The 22,493-nt window shown below is 39.9% G+C and overlaps 1 protein-coding gene across 10 annotated transcripts in view; it reads left to right on the top strand.

Moving 5' to 3' along the window:
• The window catches only part of AIG1 (androgen induced 1), a 192,719-nt gene that overhangs the window by 75,055 nt on the left and 95,171 nt on the right, over window positions 1-22,493 (top strand). The window contains exon 4 of one of the 10 annotated variants that reach the window (XM_059700543.1): window positions 6,364-6,579. The exons of 7 other annotated variants lie outside the window; for them this stretch is intronic. In XM_059700543.1, coding sequence (XP_059556526.1) covers window positions 6,364-6,426 — 63 coding nt within the window. In that variant the 3' untranslated portion in view covers window positions 6,427-6,579. Of the gene's footprint in view, window positions 1-3,336; window positions 3,663-6,363; window positions 6,580-7,942; window positions 7,962-22,493 lie in introns of those variants that run through there. 2 more of the 10 variants (XM_059700544.1, XM_059700545.1) reach the window with 2 other exon arrangements.

The raw sequence follows: 22,493 nt of genomic DNA on the forward strand, positions 1-22,493 counted from the left end.
GAAGAAATTATATACAGGCCATTCACCATCATGCTCATCCACCAGGCTTGTCTAGATTCATTTACAGTTTCATAGGATTTGACAGGTGCACAGCAAAGTGATTTAGCCATTGTCCTTGCTTGTTAGTATTGTCCAAGCTTTAACATTTTTGGTAGTTCTACGATACTCTACATGAAAACTTCCACATGATTCTTACCTGATCATTGCATGGTTAAGCTAAAACTTAAAGTTGTTTTTATTTTCATTTTTATACACAAAATGTAAGACCCTTATATGTATATCTAGCAAATCCCATCTTGTTCAACTCAATGTGAACAGAGGATCAGCTCTGGGGAAGGCACAGTACTAAGAACTTGAGGAAAACTGAATGGATTTATTGGGATTTAATAAAATCATGTTTTATTTGTTTCGAATTGAGGTGCCAAAGTTTGTGCCATTGAGTTGAAGATACTTTGGATGTTACACTCTGGGTTAAGTCAGTAAGAAAACAATTGATTTTTCAGGGCAGTACATTTTAACCACGTTGTAGCCATGCTTGGAAAGAAGTGTTTGAGTCTGAAGGTCAAAACAAGTATTTAGATAAAGATGATATATGTGGTGGCAGCAGGGCCAGGTGGGCGACTGTAATGAAAATAAAAACAATTTCCATTTTTCAGGATGGAGAAACAGGACAATAATTAAGTATCCATAGTTTAGAGACAGTTCTGTGATAAGGGATCTTGTACGAAAAAAGGGTAGAGGCTGGGAGTTGGCAACAAGTGAATGGTGCCCTAGGGACAAAACTTACCTATGAAAGAGAGGTGTTGCTTTCCCCAAGTTGGCTGGGATATATATATTTCCTGAGGGGGCATTGTGTTGGTCATGCTTAGCTAAAGTGGGAAAAGAAACTTCTGAGTCCAAAATTTTTGTTCCAAATCCTTACATTGGCTCCGGATCATGGAGATAACAAGAGTGGGTTGATGGTTCCTGCATCCTCCTCTTATCTGCATGCTTCTTTTAAGTTATGTAGAAAAATGGTCAGCTAAAGAGAAGCAAGGAAAGCAATCCACTAGAAAATGTCCAACCCAATTTTTTTTCTATTTGATTCTGAATCTAAGCTAACGAATTTGTCTCCAAACTGCCTGGCCCCTTAAGGATACTGGCTTACTTCCCTGAGCCCATTTGTACCTCTTCTAAAGGTGAGGCTGCTCCGGGATGTCTCCAGGATCCCCATCTGCTAACCTGTGGCTAAAACAGAACTCCAGCCAGACCTGTCAAGGCCCCTCCAAGCTGCCCTCCAGGACATTCCAGAACCGAGTGTCCACCCAGTCCTCATTTCCCTGTCAAAACGCTACTTATTCTGAGTGCACTCATGCATCAGTCCTCTCCTTACATCATAGAACTGTCTCTTGTTATTGAGCCTCTTCACCCAAAATGAACCTCTGATATAGTATCCCTTGCACTGTACTTGCAGTTTGTTGGCACATTTCTCTGGAATAGATGTTCTTTGGGGGCAAGAGTTTGGTCTTCTCATCATATTCCCATCATCTGACTCAGTGCGCCTGGCACATAGCAGGTCTCAGAAAATGTTTTTTGAAAGAGTGAATGAATGAATAAATGATGAAGTGAATGAATTTCTATCACATTTCCTTAATCTCTCAGGCTGGAACACTTAGCTGTGACACTTTCTGAAAAGGAAATAAAATTATATTTTCTCTAAGTGAACTTAGGCTGGTACCTATAGTCACTGTTTAATTTTCTAAATTTCATGCCCTAGTCCTTCAGTAGCCTATTCTAGAACCTTATAGCATTCTTGTCAAGCTCATTGGCTTATAATTTTCAGGATCAGTCTTCCCTTTTGAATAGCAGAGCTACATCTGTTGGCCTCCAAATGTCCAGCATAGTAATTTGTCTAAGTTCACATGGCTTTGAAGTGGACAAGTTGGGAGCAGAATGCCAATGACCTGCCTCCATGGAACTTTGTTAACATCTAGTTAAAGAGAAGTCTTTAAACATGAATTATCATTATATTTCACCAAACATATTTCCTTAGGACACTAATCAATATTCCTGGCATTATAGATTATTTTCCTTTTCATCTAAGCAAGAATGATTATTTCCTATTGTTTTACCATACCCAGAGAATGAGCCTGCACTTAATCCAATGAAGATGTACTTTAAAGATGCAAGGATTAGCCAATGGGTGGAAATGTTTCCCCTTAATAAAACCCCTCTTATCCTTATCAAATGCATTAATTTTTGTGACCTGATAATATATCTAATAATCCTATATATCCATGTGCTGCTGCTTACATTGCTGTTATCTGTATGAGTAGGATAAGAAGATTGATGTTAGTAAACATTATTTCTATACCCACCCGGCTGCCATCACCACACACACAACAGATTGTCTTTTTTGCTCCATTCTCTTTCTCACACCAGATTAACCCAAAAAGACCCACTCTGTTTCTGGATGTTGTGCTTCTAATAGATGCAGACATGTGAGTCACCTAGAAAGAGGGACTGAGCCTACTGATTTCTCAAGTGTTCTCTGGTTTCACTTTGTTGTGGGAATTCATGAGGTTGGCCATGGAGGTACACAGCACAATGCCTGCCATATAGTAAGCCTAATAAATATAAGTCCTCAAAAATAGGATAGAATAGCATAGGACAAGATTATATAAGATGAGATGGAAGGTTCCCTATAGCTAATTATTTTCACTTATTATCATATAACAAATAACAGGTCAGTGTTAAACCCTGTCTAAAACTTGAAGGAAAAATGCACTGGTGGAAATCCTATATTTTTAGCAACACTGAATTTGTATATACCCTTAAAGTGAAAAATTAATGAACTTTCTTAAAGATTTATATAAAATGTAAGATAGTTATCCTTGGACATATAATTCAAATCTTCTTACTTATTTTTAAGTATTTCCCCCCAGTTGCACCTACCAAAAGAATGTTGCTTAAAATCTGAATTTGACTGCTAATATTCACACATATGGCAAATATGAACTAATCAAACCACAGATATTTTGCTGCATTCCATGGTGTCTCATTTATTTGTTTAATTTGCAGCTATAGCAACTAGATTCCACCACTTTAGGCTTTTACACAGAGACCTACAGTCTGATCAGCTTGGTTGAAGTTTGGCACTCAGCATTACACTCAATTGAAGACATATGCACAAACTCACCACATTTTTAAAGCTGGTTTTCACACAGGACAGATATGTAATATTTGCATAAAATATGAAAAGCAACCTTCTGCATGGATAGTAGGCAATTAAAAGAGGTTTTGACCTCTTCTGTGACATTTCAAATCTTAAAGTTTTCTTGGCATGCTTCTCCAAAGCCCATCTGACTTTGAAGCAGCCTGCCTCTCCACAGAAAGCTCGCTCCAGCAATGACTAATGGATTGACCTGGTGCCATGCTAGTGCTGCTCCACGCATGCTGCTCTGCACAAGACAAGCACTTGGAAATGACCTTGAAACAGAGTGTTGCCAAGTTAATGAAATATGGCCCTTCAAGAAGTGACATTTCACAAGCAACTTACAGAAGGGTATGCGCAGCATTGTCAAAGCTCAGCCTCTCAATGTGGTGTTTGGTTTACCAAGATGTTTAACATACACAAAGAATGATGCTCCCTCTTAATTTTAGTGCACTTTGTAACAGGTTGGAAAAATTAGGTAATGGAGAAAATTGGCATTCCACCGTTGTTTCTTTTAGGTGTTTTCTTTTCAAATTTTTGCTGAAAGAACAGAAGATGCCCAAAGGGTAAAGGTGTAGTTAGTGGAAAAAGAGAAGATGGTACGGAGAAGTACCTCTCTGCACCTGTAAACTGCCCAGTTGATGTGATTCCATCTCACCAGACTTAGGCTCCAAGAGAGGAGCATTGCACACCCATATGGTAACCTGTGGTAGTTGAAAAAATGCTCACTGATGTTGATAGCAGTTGTTGCTATATGGTTTTCCAGATACTGGAAAACCAGATGCTGGACGTGTTTGTGTTGGTGCACAATGTCTCCTTTCAGTTGCACTTCTCATGCTGGTGACGTTGGCTGACATTTTAGGATCTGGATAATAGAGCTGTGCTTTAACCTTAGTGGTAGTCAGTGATCAGTCTCCTGGATTGACGTGACTTTGGAACGTCCCCCTCTGCTTCCCTCCCTGTGACCTTGCTGCCATTCCCTTGAGGAGGCTAAGGCAGGCTAAGGTCAGAGCAGTCAAGGTGGGGTGTTGGAAGAATACTGGGGAGCAAGTCGTTCTCTCTGAATTTATTCTTAATTATCTTAAGCTCACTCTCAGGTTTTTATACAAAGTTAGACTCAATACTTCTTTTAAAAAAAGAAGAAGAAGAAGAAGAAGAAGACACTCAGCCCTTCTTGAGCATTCCAAGCAGACTGTAGAAGACCTCTGGCCATTCTTATTTTTAAAATGCTGATAATCCTCACTAAGCAATCTTGGGAAATACACATCTATAAGATCAGGGCAACATACTGTCAACAGCAACTTCCCAGAACATTCCTTCTTACTTCATCTGGATTTTTCAATAAGTAATTTGATACTTCTGTAAGTTTATACTGGAATCACTAAAATGAAGGCATTTTTTCCTTATAAGCGCAAGCCTTCCAGACTCATCATTTTGTAGAGTTACATAAGTAAGCCTTGCAACTAAGCTAAAAATCTAAATTACAGAATGTAATTGTTGCAAAACTGTTCATATTTTATACAGTAACATATTAAAACCAATGACACATTTGCAAAACAGTTTTTTTGTAGAATAATTTATATTGAAGTCAAGCTTGGTGATGCTAAATATCATATGCTAAATTATTTGCTTATGAATTCTTTCCCCTGGTTGCCTGTTTTTGGTATTGCTCGAATGGTTCTGACATAGGAAACTCAGAAAGTTTCCATTATATTACCTTATTTTCTTGATCTATCTATATTTAGGGTGATTTGCTTTAAATTATAGCACATACCCTATTTTTTCACTTTTAAATGTTTTTAAGTGGAGAACATGTTTTCCCAAATAGCCCTCATTTTTAATTTAGAGCTCTCATATTAATATGCCTAATTTTTAATGTACTTTCTAAAACACTTCTCAACTTCTTAAATAAAGGATGACACTGAAGAAGGGGTGAGAAAAAGAGAGAGAAATGTAGCAGGGAATATCAACCATCAGGTACACGATGACTTCCGGTACTTAATATCGTAGATCATGGGAATCAAGGTCCAGTATGAAAAGAGAAGCCCCAGGCCAACGAGATTTAACCCCTGAGAATCCTTTGTCCTTGCCCTTCTGCTAATTTCAGCACTGAGCACTTCCTTCCTCCTCCTGGTGATAATTTTTATTTCTCTTTTCAGTGAACATTTCAGATATGAAGTAGAGAGCTTATCATTATTCAGTATAGTCAGACAATATGTTTGCCTTTAAGCTGTATTCACAGTTTCACCATTCTTAAATTTTAGAATCATATGAGATTCTTTATGTGTATGTGAATAGAATGGAAGATGTTGTCTTATGAGAAGCTTTATTCTGAATCCTCCCAGAGCTTCCCCCAATTGAACAGAGGCCTTCTTTGCTTTCATTGCAAAATATCTGACATTTTCTTTGTACCTGCATATATATTTATACTAGAATACACGATTGAAAGAAATATGATCTTGTATTAGTCAGGATTCTCCAGAGAATTAGAATCAATAGGACATGTGTCTATAATAAGTAATTGGCTCATGTGATCCTAGGAGACACCTGGAGAGTCCATCAGAAACCAGGTTCTCAGGTTTTTGTCCAAGTTGAAAACCTGAGAACCAGAAGAGGCAATGTACTAGGTTCTAGTCTAACTCTTAAGACCAATGTCAGGAGGACAGTGATGTCCCAGCTTTAAAAAGTCAGGTAGAGAAAAAAGTCAGCAAATACTCCCTGAGTCAGCCTTTCTTCCTATTTAGGCCTTTGATGGATTGCATGAGGCCCACCCCCATTGGCAAGAGCAATCTGCTTCATTCAGCCTACTGATCCAGATGTTAATCTCATCCAGAATCACCCTCATAGTCATACCCAGAATAATGTTTAAGCAAATGCCTGGGCACCCCATGGACCAGTGAAGTTGATGTGTAAAATTAACCATCACAGATCCCCATTGAAACTCCTCTTTTCCTTCAAGAACAACTCCACTTGTAGAAGTCTGCAGAATGCCTTCCTCTTCCATGCCATGAAAGTTGTACTTATGTTGGTCAACCCTGCTGGGCCCAGGTCTTAAAGGTTCTGATTGGTTCAGTCTGGGATGGGACTCATGCACCATGAGTACTTTTTAATGCTTCCTTACATAGTTCTGAGGCATAGCTAAGTTTGAGAACCCTCAAATTTGTCTCTAGGCTTCTTTGGAGTCAATGGAAGAACACAAGAGGAAAGTCACCTTGGTTGATGGCTGGAGCTGAGCTGAATGGAGGATATGGCACACAGACAAACCTGGCTAAATGTGCATAACCAGGTTAACTTAACCATAATGAGCTGATTACAAGGTGGCATCTCTGCCTTGGTTTCTGCTGGGATAAAATACTGGCACCATGCCAGGATTCTAGGAAAAATGAATCAATATTAACATTTCTTAGGAGATTTAAAGCATAATGCATGTGTCAATTATTATTAATCCTTGAAAATATTTATGGAGTTAAATTGTCTGTAACTAATTAGAGATGGCAATTAACAGGAGATATGAGTTTCCTCTGAGTTATATGGGACAAAATATAAAACTTTTATATAACTCTATTTCCTACAGAAAGGATTTTTTGCTTGTTGGTGGGATTTTTTAAGTTTTATTTTATTTTCTTGGATCTCATTACTTTTCCATAAATCCTATAAACAGAATTACAGTGAGGTGAGTCATAATATTAACACTTTTTTGTAGGTTTTTTTCCCCACCAATGCAGCTTGGAATGTAGGGGATTTTTTTAAACTGCATTTGAAAAACATGGGAAGGGAAAAGAAAGGAAGGAAAGGAAGGAGATAAGGAAGGAAGGAGAAAAAAGGAGGAAGGAAAAAAGGGGATGAAGAAAAGAGGGAGCAAAGGCACAAATTATTTTACTTTAGATTACATTTTTTAACTTAATGACATTATAAAGATAAGACGTTCATGGTATCTCATGGATATGTTATAGACAACCTTGAAATACAAATGGGCTTGGATTTCAGAAGTTTATGAGCCAGTCATTGGAAACTGGGAACATATTTCCCCACAGAAATTTTGTTTTGTAAGTGGTAATTAATTTTTGAGGCAACCTCATAAACTCTGCTCATTCTGTTTTGAAGTTGAAAGATTGTGCATTTACAGTGATAAATAGTACACTATAATATTAAAAACTTGTAGAGCTAAAGAACATAAAAGAAATAAAATCCATTTTGGAATAGCTTAAAACTTTTCACTTAAATGCTGGTCCTGGAGGGAAAGCAGATTTAATTTGAGGAGCCTGCAGATGTTCAAACATCTAATGTTGATATTTGAGAGTGCCAGTCAATGGAGCAAAAGCCATTCTTTCTTGAGGGTCTCTGCAGCCACGTGTATGTTTTAGGCTGAGCACCAAAAAGCAACACACTTAGACCATATTAATAAATCCTCAATAAAAACCGTTCCTTTCTACAACAGAAATCGATGAATCACACACTGTGTGTGACATGCTTCTTACCACTTGTGCCAGAAGGAAAGCAGGAAAGACCCCTCTCCTTGTGGAGCTTATAATCCAGCAGATGAGACAGCCAAATAATTGTACTGATAGATGACCTATGATTCATCCATTTTTATGAAAAAAATTATATGACTATTGAAATGGATACCTATTTACAGGAAATAATGATGCTTCTCATAGGCTGTACCTGGGGATAGAGAGGAACTAAATCTTTGTTAAATACCTGCCGTGGGGCAGCCACTTACTTTCGACTCTCTCATTTAATCCTGAGTAACCCTGGGCATCAAGATCTTTATCACCATTTCTCAGAAGAGGAGCTGAGACTCAGAGACCTTCACAGATGGGAAGACACTCTGCAGCAGAGTCAGATGCGAACCAAGCCTGTCCGACTCCAGGCACTCTCTGCCCACCCAAGCTGCCTGTTCTGCAAAACCACTCTGGACAGAGCTCTTATTATTTTACTCAGTATCTTATATGATAAAGAGCTAATATGCTAATTAGACCGAACAGCTGAACCACCTTCCAGACATCCTTCCAGACGACCTTCCAGACGAAGCCGGGACTGTGAGGGCCAGCTGGAGCTGCGAGGGGCTGCGAGAGCCAGCCAAGGTTGCAACGGGCTGAAAGGGCCAGCCGAGGATGCAGGGAGCTGCAAGGGCCAGCCGGGGCTGTGAGGGCCAGCTGGGGCTGTGAAGGCCGAGCCCCTTGCAGAGATTCCGTGAATCGAGCCTCTAGTTTTTGTATAAGTGTCAATGCACTAATCTGTACCTCCAACTTAGTAATGGAAAAAAGGCTTCCTCTCTTGATGCTGGTCTTCCTTTCACCAATGCAAGCTGTTTCAGCCTCTGTTCTGATGCCACTGATTTCTCTCACACCATAGCCAGCTCACCTGAGACTCCTAGTGCAGTGTCCTCTCCTTTTTTCCCACCCTATATTTTTGTCTGTTTTTTTTGTGTGTGTGTGTTGATATTTACTACCCTGAGCATTTCATTGCAAGTTTCTTTGCCCTTTTGAGAAATTGAATACACGTTACATAAATAGAAAAGAAATAGCCAAGACTTCAGGAATTCTTTGATGGTCTCTTTCTGTGCCCTCCAGTTGACCTAGAACAGGGCCTTGCACTAGAGAGTGAGCAATAAGGTTGTTAACTGAGTGACTTCAGCAATTCTGAAGGATAGTTCTGGTTCCTTTAAAGAGGACCAAGACGTTGTTGGCTCCAGCTTTATATTTTAACGTCATCATAAGACTTACTACTTTCCTTTTCCTTAACGGAGATTCATCTCTTGCATTTCCTTCTATCATTCATAAATGGAATGTAAAGGACCATGAGCACAGCTAGCAAATATCACTCTTCTCCCTCTTGCTGTGGTAAGCACTGTATAGATATTGTCCACTCAGCCCTCACAACCCTATTATTATTCCCATTTCACAAAAGGAGCAACTGAGGGTAAAAGAACCTAAGTGGTTAACAGGGAAAGTGAGGAGATAACCTTTTTTCTGGTAACTCAGCAATAGATGGAAGAAACTATTAGCGAAAGAAAAAAGATTAAGAGAAACAAATAGCTTCTGTTATGATCAGTAAGATGCAGAAGAGGGTTGGGACGAATTGCAAGTGATTTATAAGGAAATTATTTTTCCTCCCCTTCCCCTGCTCCATTGAACAGAAGGTAGAAGTCACATGCAAATGAATATTTTTATATATATGAGACATTCTCTCATCAGGATATCATAGCTTTGGGGGAGAGAGGGCTATACTTAGAAATTTCTTTAATCCACATATTGTTTGGATAATTTCAAGTTATACAGTTTAATGTATGGACAGAAAACTAAAGGTCTTCTTTATCCTTCTGGGCTCACCCTTATTTTCCTGTGGGCTCCCAGCCCACACTAACCCGGGATCTCTGGGAAATGTGTGCTTGGTCCCCCTACCCCCTCTGCCTCTTGGCATATGGCCCCCAGCACGCTTCCCATCATTACTGCCACCAGAGATAGCATCCAAAGTTCTTAGGGCACATCTGCAGCTCTCCGGAACAGAAAAAGAAGAAATGAGGTTCTCTCTGCTATTCACACTGGAAAGAGAGAGACCTCCATTGTGAGTGATCCCCAGGAAGTGAGCCTCATCCAGGGAATGGGAAGGAGGCATAGTGAGAGATTAACCCATTCATGGATATTTGCCTGACAAATAACTGCTTAATACTCTTATGCCTAAGACTTTTCTGGGTACTGAAATTGTTCCTCTAAAAAACAAACAAACAGTCAGTCAAGGGAGAAAATGTAAAGTTCCAAAAAGTGGGGGAGAGCACCGGTAACTAGTTTTCAGGAGCTGAAACTGGGAGTCTAGAGCAGTTGCAATGATTTGGGGAGAATTTCCATGCATGATGCATTTAGAGAATGCAAACTAATTGGATATATCTGGAAATGGAGTCAAAGGTGGGGCATAGCTGACGCTGTAGTTAGAGAAACAAGAAGGGGCTCAGATCTGGGAGAGCCTCACATACCAACAGCTAGTGTAGGTTTTATCTTTAAGGAAACAAAAGGATGGCAAAGTTTTGCATGAGGAAGATAATTCGATTTACATGTTAGAGAGACAGGGGTGGGGGGTTAGGGGGGCCGAAGAAGGTGACTCAGGTGGAGGAACAGCATATGCAGCCAGGAAATACCACCATATGTTGGACAAACCACCTGAAGTGTGGTCCCACAGCAAAAGATGTGCAAGGAGGCAAGGACACTGGGAGGTCCCCCATGGCCAGCCCCAAAATGCCCAGTGTGCTGGCCACAGACACTGAACTTGATTCCAATACCTTGAGGGGAAGTTTTTGAAGGATTTTAAACAGAAGAAAAGGGGGGTCAGATGAGCATTTTGGAAGGCTTCCTCCTTCAGGGTGGAAGGACAAGAATTGACAGGGGCAGCCTGGATTTGGGATGGAAAACAAGAAGTCCGAGAATGGAGCTTTGGTCAACACCCACACTACAACGAGGAAAAACTGAGAAGACACCACCACAGGGGCTGAAGAATAGCTCAGAGAGAAAGGGAGCCGAGAGAGGGGGGCACTTCGGGAAGAAGGCAGGTCAGTAACACCCTGGGCCACAGACGTCAGCAGCTGACACAGTGCTGAGGAGTGGCAAAATGACTACAAGGGAACAAACCGACAGAGAAAAGAGGAGTCTACCTAAAAAGCAAGACACAGTTTTAAAAAGATCCCATTGATATGGCAATTTTTAAGATGAGGGAAGATGAATGGTTTCATCTTTGAAGCCAGAAACAAGGGCAGATTGAGAAACAGCATTAGAGGTAGATGGTTTTCCCTTACCGGCCTCAGCTCCGTTTTCTCCAGTGAATGACTTGCTATTTCTAACATACGTCCTTAGCAAGGTCAGAAGTTCCCCCAGCCACACGATAATGGCCTTTGGTGTTCTTTCTACCACTTAATTTTTTTCCATATTGACCTGAGTGTCAATCTGTACATACTAAGGATAAATCACAGGAGGATATGCAGAAATATAGTAAAAAGAAGTTACTTGTTTTGCACATTCCTTGAGAAACTTTAAAATAATTCCTCCCATTTCTGACTTCTCATTTGTCCAAAGCAATAAAAACAAAAAGTAACAAAAACACAATTTGATTAATTGGAAAACTGCATGATTTCAATTATGTCTTTTTAAAAAATCTTCTGAAATTTGATTTGATATGTAAGAGCTTTCAGAAATTTCTGTGGACATGTCGTTAGAGAAAGCCATTTGTTTTTGTGAGGATTCAGAAGGAGAAGTATATTTCAGAAAATAGATAAAATTAGACTTGACTTGGAAAAATAGTCTCTGGTCAAATGTTATTTAAAGACATTGGTCTATGGGCTTCATGCATTGGCTGTTTCTCAGAATAAATATGCAGGTAGGAGCCAGGAAGGGCATTTTCAGAGGTTGCTGTGAAGTTGGTATTATAATGAGCTCAGCCTACCCATGACATCTTTGGAGGTATGAGAGTACAGATGAGATACAGATGCTTCTCAGTTCTTTCTCATAATTTCTCTAATCTTTCTGGCAATTAAAAAAAAAAGGTGGCGAGAGAAGGAAAAACTCTTCAGGAGTATAAAGTGTTATTGAATTTGCAGCAGTCGTCATGGTTACCTGCATAGTTTCATTGCTTTATTAATGTGTAATTCTCTTTATTTCTGGAAATATCATTATAGTGAAACATAATAGTCTGCAGCTTCTGAGTGAGTTCACCATGTATCTGAGACTCTGACGATGGCCGTGACGAATGTGTGTGGTTTCTGGGCCACCTGTGCACTGTTGATCTAGTAACTAGGACATCACTGTTTAGGGAAAGACGACTTGAAGTTAATGACTCCTGAGAATTTCTTAAAAGTTCAAATACTTTGTTAAACAAAGTCCTTATTTTTTCCTAGAGGAAAATGGCCCAAATCTGATTCTTTTTTTAACTAAAAGAACTTACATTTTCTGCCACTAACATTTTAAAGTAATCACTATTACTTACTGAAGTCACTTTGAGGGATTTGGGATTGTTTTTCTGATCAATTCTCTCAAAAATTATCTTTCCTAAACTTTTTGTATCATTGAAAGATTTATTTCATTTTATTTTTTCCATCACCATTTATCCCTTCTCTGCCCTCTTCCAGCTCCACCCTCTACCGCTGCAGTCACCACCTTGTTGGTGTCCCTGTCCAAGATTTTTGTGAGACACTGTTAATAGAAGTTTTTGAGCAAGTGTTTCTAAGTATATTCTTCCACTGCCCAAGTTGAAGCTAAATAAAATAGTTCAGTAAATCATCTCTCACGCCAACTGCTTATGGCAGATACTGCTAGCTGGTCCCCACATTCATTTCTCTTCTTCCTGGGCACTCGCCTAACTGTACTTCCCAGCATCCCTTGCAATTTGTTCTGACCATAGGACTCATGTGACACTGGAATGTGAGTGGAAGTTATGAAATCACTTCCAGGTCTGGCTCATAAATACCTCCCACTTAATCCTCCCACCTCTTGTTTCCAGGCTGGCCGGCCATTCTGGACTCTTGAATAACTGGGTGGATCAGAGCCTCACTGCTGATCAGGACCATCTATTGTTGTGGAAAAGAGACAGACCCTCTGAGATGTCAGGATCGTGTGCTATGTTGCCTCGTGTTGCCCTAACTAATGTACTGCTTGGCCATATTTCTTGAAAGTGGACATATAATTTTTGGGGAAAGTCCATGCTTTCCATCCACAAGTTTTTCCTATAGCTTCTTTCATAGCCTTTAGAAAGAAACTGGCATTGTAAACCTCAGGGCCCCTAATCAGTGTTCAGTGGTGACTTTGCTGTTTTGACAGGTGCTAGAGGCCTGAATGGCAACAGAAATTGTAGATGATTGGAAAATGTCATAGACCCTTGTGACTTATGTGCACATGGAACCAAAGGAGATGGAATTAACCTTTTCTGAATACTTCTATGTACCAAGTACTGTGTTTAGTCCTCTAATATACACTAATATTGTCTATAATTAACCTTCTAGGAAACTCTGTTATTCCCATTTTACAGATTTTAAAGTGTCACATACATTTAATAACATCTTCATAGCTAGGGAGTAGTGGGGAAGGATTCAAATAAAAGTTTTCCTGGAACCAAATCCAGCCAAGCTTTCCACTTCGCTGCTTTTTGTGGCACACACTCAGTTAACTAACATCAGTTGATCATTATGCTCTAAGACAGAATGATAGCCAGTAATAATTGGAAACATATGCAAAGAATATTTGATTATCTGTGATGTTGGGAACAGAAACTCCCATTAGATTTTTAGAAAATTATAATACTGACATGGTTGAGTTTTACCTTCTGTCTTAATTAAGATATCATAACAGTTGCTGTAACAGATAGCAAACTAATAGTACTTTAAAGCCGGTGGTCTGGGGGTTGGCAGGCCAGCTCTTCCTGAGGCCAACGAGGGCTGCTTCTGGATCCTCTAGGATTGTTCTTCATCTGCATGGTGGCAGTTGTCTTACCACACCACATCTGCATTTAATCCTTAAGAAGAGGGTACAAGAGAGGAGAGGGCAGATGTCTTTCCAGTTAAAGGCATGACCAAGAAAGTGCACCCATCACCTTTGCTCAAAAAGTTACATGGTCTTATTGCTGTCTAACTGCAAGAGAGTCAGGATATGTCATCTTTAAATGTCTGGCCTTGTGCCGGTCCTTATATTCTTACAGAAGAAGGGGACAAGAGATATTCTGGGACAAAGCAGCCTTTGCCACACCTTCTTTATCTTCCCATTTTTTTATAAACATGATAATAAGAAAGAACCAAAACAGCAGTAGCCGAGAAGGGAAGGAAATGAATCAAGGAAACTAAGTAATTCAGAAATTGAGTATCTCCTTTCTCCTTAACTTCTTCCAGAACACATGCTAAAAGAATCAAGAATTTGTGCCTTGCACAAATGACTTCAAAATAGGCTGTAACTATTAAATCAGGCATTCTCTGGATAAGATGATTGCAACAAATTGAGGCCATACGAACAAAGATTGGGTATTAAATAATATTAAGTAATTAGAATTAATTTCATTACGTGTGACATGTGGTTAAATTATAAAACAAAACCTCATATGGTAGAGATATTTACTGAGGTCTATATAAGTGAAATGATATGATGTCAGCAGTTTGCCTTAAAATACTACAGGGGGAAAAAGGGAGAGGGGTTGATGAATAGTTAAAATTAGACTGGGAAAATGTTCTGAGTTGTTGAAACTGGATGATAGGTTCATGGGGGTTCATTATGCTATTCTTTCTACTTTTAGGTATATTTGAAATATTCCATACCATAATAAAAAGTGGAATAAATACTTGTTCCAGGAAAGAAAAGCAGTTTTTGGCAGTGCCCTGAGGTTCAGATGAGCTCATTTCTGTACTCCAGTTAAGTGCATTCTTAAGTTTCCAGTGTATTATTATTTATTCTACATGCATACAACTGGAAAATGCTCATTTCATCTAAAGAATTCATTACAATTTGCTTTTTAGCCAATTAAATAAAACTTTGGTGAGTGCCTGCTGCATCTAGTTATGCAAAGGATGCAAAAATGAGTAAGATGAGCCCCCTAACCACTAAGTTTAAAGTCTAATTGGCAAGATAAGACAGTCTCTCAAATAAATCTGATTGACAAGAAGTGCAAAAAAAGGCTTAAATGTTAGGAAATCATATCAAATTGGAAGGATCCGGAAAGTTTCCTGGGTCAGATATTATAAGCTTTAAAGAAAGGGTAGGCTTTTGATAAATGGAAGTGGTGGGGAGAGTGGCCTGGGCAGGGGACCACCAAGAGAAAGCCTCCAAGCCAGAGACTATGAGATGGTTTCCTGATGACAGGAAAGGAAGAAATGGGTTTGAGTATATCTGAATGTCCCATTAAAGGAAATGAGGTAGTAAAGTGGACCCAACGGAGAAAATTCTTATTTTTGGAAGGGGAAGGGGGCATATCTTTTTGAGACAATGGGAGACTCTAGATGAGATGTGCATCCCCAGATGTGGTGGAGCACAGAAAGAGGTTGGTCAATTGCATATATTGACAGTTAAATCTGTAGTTAGATGATGAGCTTACTACTGAAGAGAATAAAGATTTTTTTTAGGCCAGTTTTTTTGAAGTCAAGGATGGGAATTATGACATCACTATTGTGAAAAACACAGAATGGTTTTAGTTGACACTAGAAAAATATGAGCCTCTGGTATGGCAAGATTTGTATTTCTCAGTATTCCTCTCTCTCACAGAGACCGCTTATCTCTATTTTTTCCCTCCTATTTCCTTCAGGCTAAGCTTTTCCAAAGAGTTGTCTGCCTAACTTTCATTCACTCTTTTTTTTTTAAATTCCTTATTGTTGAACATATTACAGATGTCCCCTTTGTTCCTCCATTGATCCCTTCTCCCTGCCCCCTGCCCTGCCCCAGGCCTTCAGCACCCTATTGTCTGTGTCAATGGGTTATGCATATATGCATACAAGGTCTTTGGTTAATTACCTCCCATCCACCCACCCTCCCCCCACCTTCCCTCTGACATTCCGCACTCTGTTCCATGCTTCCATGTCTCTGGATCCATTCCATTCATTAGTTTATTTTGTTACTTAGATTCCACATATGAGTGCAATCGTGTGACACTTGTCTTTCTCTGACTGACTTATTTCACTTAGTGTGATACTCTCCAGGTCCCTCCATGCTGTCTCAAAGGGTGAGAGATTCCTCTTTTTTACTGCTGCATAGTTTTCCATGGTATAAATGTACCACAGCTTTTTTATCTATTCATCTCCTGATGGGCACTTGGGCTGTTTCTAGATCTTAGCTATTGGAAATTGTGCTTCTATGAACATAGTGCATACGTTCTTTCTGATTGATGCTTCAGGTTTCATGGAGTCAAGAGAATATTTTCAATAAATGGTGTTGGGAAAATTGAACAGATACATGCAAAAAAATGAAACTAGACCACCAACTTACACCATATACAAGAATAAATTTAAAATGGATAAAAGACTTAAATGTAAGTCATGAAACCATAAAAATTCTAGAAGAAACCATAGGCAGCAAAATCTCAGACATCTCTCATAGCAATATGTTTATAGGTACATCTCCTAAGGCAAAGGAAACTAAGGAGAAAATGAACAAATGGGACTACGTCAAAATAAAAAGCTTCTGCACAGCAAAATAAATGAAAAGGGAGTCCACAAAATGGGAGAAGATATTTGGCAATGATACATCTGATAAGAGGTTAATATCCAAAGTATATAAGGAACTCATGCAACTTAAATGGGCAAAGGACCTAAATAGATACTTCTCCAAAGAGTACATACAGACGGCCAAGAGACATATGGAAAAATGGTCAAAGTCATGGATCATCGAAGGGATGCAAATTAAAACAATAATGAGGTGTTACCTCACACCTATCAGAATGTCTACCATCAACAAATCAACAAATGACAAGTGCTGGAGAGGATGTGGAGAAGGAGCCCTGTACACTGCTGGTGGGAATGCAGACTGGTACAGCCACTGTGGCAAACAGTATGGAGTTTCCTCAGAAAATTAAATATGGAACTGCCATTTGACTCAGTGACCCCACTTCTAGGAATATATCCATTCACTTTTTAACCCAATCTTAATCACAGTCCTGGCTCAGCACTCCACTGAAACTGTGTTCAATTCAGCCCAGGGGTCACAGTGACTCCATGTTGGCCAGTCCCATGGATACCTTTTACTCCTCCGGTCCCTTGACTCTGAGCAGCAGGTGACCTAGCTAGCCTCTCCTGTTCCTTGGAACTCTCCCTTCTTGGCCTCTGGTTTTCTCCTGGCTGCTCTTTCCCATTTTCTTCACCCACTCTTTCCCATGAACCTATACATATTGTGGTACCTTGGGACCAATGCTGGACTTTCTATAACCTCTCCTGGAGGGGGTTTTCCTGTTTTATGGCTTCACCTAAGAAAAGTCCCTTGTGTTCTGGACCTACCTAACACCTCCACTTGGATTTCTCATAGGTATTTCATATGTAACACATCGAAAACTGAAATTCGGACTCCCACCTCCCTCCCTGTTCTCCCTCAGGAAATATCACCACCATCTATCTACCTTGCTGCTCGGGCCCATAATGTGAAACATTTCATTTGCAAAAGGTCCACAGGTCAGTTCCACCAGGAAGCCCACACAAATACCACTTAGTTATGAAATATCCTTTGATTCTCAGACTGTTCCCTCAAGTAGCTGAAGTGTATAAGCTGTAAAAATAAAGCTTTCCCACATAACTTCATTGTAACAGCAGTTTGAGTTAGGCACCAGTGCTAGCAGTAAATTTAAATTTGTGGTGGGATTGAAGCTATATATTTTTAAAGATTTTGTGGTCCACTTGTCCTGGGCAGCCAGACTCTTGGGTACAGTCAGGATCTGCCCCAGGGAGTTCATAGTAGAGGGAATCCCAGAGATCACCTAGGGATGCAGATTCTGCTCTTCTAGCTGGATTAGAAATCCACAGGTGTGGCCCTCACCTCCACCCTTTACTTTGCTCCGAGTGGTGAAAAACTGTAACCTTAATTATCCTTTTTGGCAAGGAACTGGGAACACTTTACTTTCTATTTCACTAGATCTCAAGAGGATAAAAATTAGAGCAGGCTTGCATTTTATCCATGTCTGTGTTTCAGTGGAAAGGCACAATGATTTCACCTGCAGATCTAGCAAGTTAGTTGAGTTGTCCTTACCTCTTCCTATACCTCCCTTCCACAACCAACGCATAATAGCAAATGCTACTTGAGCATTTACTATGTGCCAGACACTAATGTTCTACATGAGTGAACTCTTCTAATCCTCAAAACAGCCAGTGTTTAACAGACGAGGAAACTGAGGCATAGGAAATCGGTAGATTGCTTGAAGACACCAAGAATTACATTCAGGTTATTTGATTCCAGCTTGTACCCTCCTACCCATTCTGTTATACCAAGTTGCCTGGAAACTCACTCTGAATAACTTCATCCCCTCATTCCTATTGTGCCATTGATATAAGATGTACCATCAATTTAATATAATAACAGTTTTCAGGAATAAAATAAGTACTACCATATCAATTGTAGTTATAGTAGGACTGTTTTTTTAAACTTCTAACCAATGTTTTCACCTTCTTAGTAATTCCTTTTTACCTCAGGCTTTTAGTTTCAAGAATAAGCTAATTGCAAAAAAACAAAGAGGCAAATTCTTGTCTATTGAAGTCTACAATTGGGTCATGCAATTCATAAATGATAGGAGCTCCTAAAACATGTCTTCAAGATTTGCTTTGCTTATCAAAATCCAAAGCCTGACAATTGAGGGGAGTTGGGGAAGATTAAGGCTGAAGTCTGAGAAGTTTCTTGTGCCACAGAAGATAACACTTTAGCTGTGGGCGCAAGGAGAGTGTGCAGCTGAGATGCTGGAGGACCCTAAGAAGGTACTCCCTGAACTGGTTCTCCAGGAGATGAGAGATCACGGAAATCCCAGGAGTGTTTGGGGAAATCCCAGAGTACAAGGGACCCAGCGTTGGATTCCAGTCATCAATCTGAAAGAGGCCACACCTAACAGGGAAATCTTGCAGCAGTATGATATTGGAGTTGGAAAGCAGCACCGCTGGTTGAGATGTCCGGGCTATATGGAAAACATTTTAAAATTCCATGGGTCCTATGTAAGAGGCTGCCCTGGAAGGGGATCAGAAGGGCCTCCGTGTCCTGTGAAGGGTGGCCGGGATGACATCAGCAGACTTGATTTGGATTCGGTGCTGTGGAAACAGAGACAATGTCAGTGTGATTGACTGACCCCAAAAAGATCAGTAGGAACAGGAAGCTAATGGACCTGATGGCTCTTCCCTGATATCATGACACATATGGGCCTTCTTAGAATTTAGATATTATTAGGCAAAAAGAGGGGGAAGGGCAGGACCCTCATTTCACTATGTCTAAGTTCTGAATTTGACTATGAAATGACTGAACGTGATTGACTGTCCCTGGAAGTGGCTGTAGTTTTAGTAGCTAAGTTGCTCAAGGTCACATAGCTGGAAAGGACTGCAGCCGGGATTCTAGCCCAGCAGCCTGACTGTACTGTCCATATTTTAAACCACTGTCGATGCTGTATCATTCTGTACTCTACCACCTCCATGTTTCTCAGAACTAAATGGAATGACGGCTCATGACCTAAGTTAAAGGACATTATGGAAAGATACAGGATGATTGTGAAGTTCACCCTGGGACTTTACACATCGATTTTAGGATGCATACAAATAAAATGTCTTAGACTGGACATATTATCTTACCTTCATTTCTACTGCCACCACTTAACCTATGTCTTACCTGATGATTGCAAATGCCTCCAAATTGGAGAGATTAGGCTTTTTCTTATATAATTAGGAGCAAGAGAACTAGGACCAATCAATGGAAGGCTTAAAGAGACAAAATTCTATGCCTAATCAGAGAGAACTCCCTCACAATCTCAGCTATCCAAAGATGGAATGAGCACCCTTGGGTGCATCAAATGCCATTTCCCTTGAGAAGTTACAGCATTGTCAAGACACCTTCTACAAAGAAGGGACCTTATGGAGGGGAATTCAGTAGAGAACATATGGCTGGATGATGCAACTTTTAAGGCCCCTTTCAACTTGGAAATCCTGCCATTTTAGAATAGAGACTGTAAATGCCAGATTGCTAGTGTTTAAAGCATGAAAAATGAGGGCATGGATGCAGTGGGGGTAGACTAGTTTTTTTAAGATGATTGCCATTGAGGGAAGCAGAGCTTTATGGTATCATAAGGTGGGATTGAGAGAAGATTTTAACACTGGTAAGAACTGAGTAGATTTGTACGTAGAAGGTAAGGAACTGGTAAAAAAGGAAAAATTAGAAGTTAGAATTCTGTTTCTGTATCTATTACAGCATAACATACTACCCCAAAGCTTCAAATAACAACTGTATCTCAGGATTCTCTAAGTGTGGAAGCAAGGCCGGGCTCACTGGGGTGATTTTTCCGTTCCAAGTGGTATCATCAGAGATCACCCAGTTGTATTCAGCTGGCATGGTCTTGTATCTTGGTGGGGATGCCTAGAAAGCTGTGTTCAGCTGGGACTATTGACCAGATCATGCTAGTCAGTCTCTCAGGGTAGTCCAACTTCTTCCACGGTGACTCCAGAGAAGTGTTCTAGAAGGTCCAGCAAAACCACAGGGCTTCTTCTGACCTAGCATCAGAAGCCTTAAAGCAACATTCCCTCTGAATCCTATTGGTCATGTCTGGTTTAAGAAGAAAGGAACTTGGTGTCACAGTTCAACGAGTGAATTAGCAAAGAATTTATAGCCATCTTTAATTTCCCATTGAGATGTAGAGGGAACAAGATTTTGAACAGCGTTAGGAGTCTAAGTTGAGAGCAAAGATTATCCTTAGAAATAAAGGGCTAATGTTTACTCTTGGCCAAATGAAAAAAAAAAAAAAAAGATTATCCTCAGAATGGTGGAGGGACATATCTCCCTGGGAGATTTAAAAAAAAAAAAACAAAAAAAAAAACAGAAAAGAGGTTCCAGGTAGTGAAGACAAAAATTTTGAGATGAAAACAAACAAACAAAAAAGTGAAAGGAGTTATTTCAGAGTTCAAGTAAATCACGGCTCTCTAGTGGAAGGAGACTCTCACATAATGAAAACCAGGCTACCCACCCACTGTCCATAAATTTTACAGAAAATGCTGTTTCCTCATTCTGATCATTGTCTATTTCACTGGTTTGAGCAGGCAGGCCCCACACAGCCTTTTGTCTAAAGTCAGTGTCTGCAAGACTTCTGGTTCATATTCTCAATGTTCTTCACGTCACCTACCAAAGTCCAGTCTGTCCAGGGCTGTGGGGAAAGGAAATCGGTCTCTCTGGAAGGTGAGGCCGTCTGAGGCTTCAGTCCACTCCACACCTAAGGGGTTGAGCAGAAAAAATATGTTCCAGGGCTTGAGTAGCAAAATGCGAAATCCATTTTATGAAAATTATCCCGATAATCTCTCCCAAGTCTCTTCTACATAAAAACAAAATGAAACAAAAACAGGGCCACCTGAGGGTGATATTGGCAGGTGTTCAAAGCTGCAGCGGTGGTGGCTCGGCTCCTGTTGTACTCACAGGGCTGTTGAGTGGGGTGGATTGGTGCAGGTCTGCCTGTTTGGATCCCTTTGGTAAGTATCTTTAGAAGATTTCAAATTAGGAGCAGGGGAGATGGAAGTGGGCGAAGGGGGGAAAATGGGGACAGAAAGAGACTTTACTTTGGGCAATGAGTGCATGATGCAGTGTGCAGATGGTGTGTTATTGAGTTGTACAACCTGTATAGCTTTATTAACTAATGTCACCCCAATAAATTTAATTTAAAAAGAAAAGAACAAAAAGGGGAGTTTGCCAATTAATTTTATAGCTATGTTTCTCCTCGGCATCATGTCCCACTCTTTTCACATTATATATTCTGGTAATAAGTGATGGACACATAAATACGTTACCTTCGCTCAATCAGCGTTGTCTGTTGTTGATACAAAGTGCACAGATTGGATTTGTTTTAGGATAGCCGAATTTAGAATGTGACCTTTTGCCAAGCCAGAATCTCACTTGCCCAGACAACACACATGTGGATTTGCAGTTGTTTCCTTTTTAAAATAGTGTATGTCTCTGGTGCCATTGATGAATGTAATACTGCATTAATGTGCTGTTACAACACCCCAGGACATGCACCAGTTCTTTCAGCCAGCAGTCAAGAATTCCCCAAACTGAAGTTTTTAATAAAATACAGATTGCAGGGAAGAAAAAGAAAAGCATCAACGTGAGAATTTATGGAGAGCAAAAGTGCTTGAGGAATCAACTTTTCACGGACTTGCCCATGGAAATACAGGGTAATTGTTACATGATTTCATTCCTCTAAATCATCAGACATTGGCTATCTCTATTGATTTACTGAATCTGGGTTTTTTGATGACCCAGCTCTCTATGTTGTTTCACAACTTTTTATTTTTACCTTTTCACTTGCTCCAGTGTTTGTATAGCTGTATTTTCAGATCCAAAACTTCAATGAAGGCTGACGTAGCCACATGGATGACATGGCTCAAGCTGCAAAATGTAGAATTGAATTCTTCACCATCCATTGTGAATAGCTAGCAGGCAGCTTTCCCCAGTGCAGTGCTGATGGAACTCTGGCATGGGCTCACTCTGGGCCTATTTTAAGTAACAGCTTTTATTTTGTCTTTCTTAAGGTAGTTTTCAACCTTCAACCATCATATGCTTTCTATTCCAAAAATCTGGAATAACATTTTTTAGAAGAATTAACTTTGGTAAACTTTAACTGAATAAAAACA

This window comes from Myotis daubentonii, chromosome 6, assembly GCF_963259705.1.
Source record: "Myotis daubentonii chromosome 6, mMyoDau2.1, whole genome shotgun sequence".
Classification (NCBI taxonomy): domain Eukaryota; kingdom Metazoa; phylum Chordata; class Mammalia; order Chiroptera; family Vespertilionidae; genus Myotis; species Myotis daubentonii.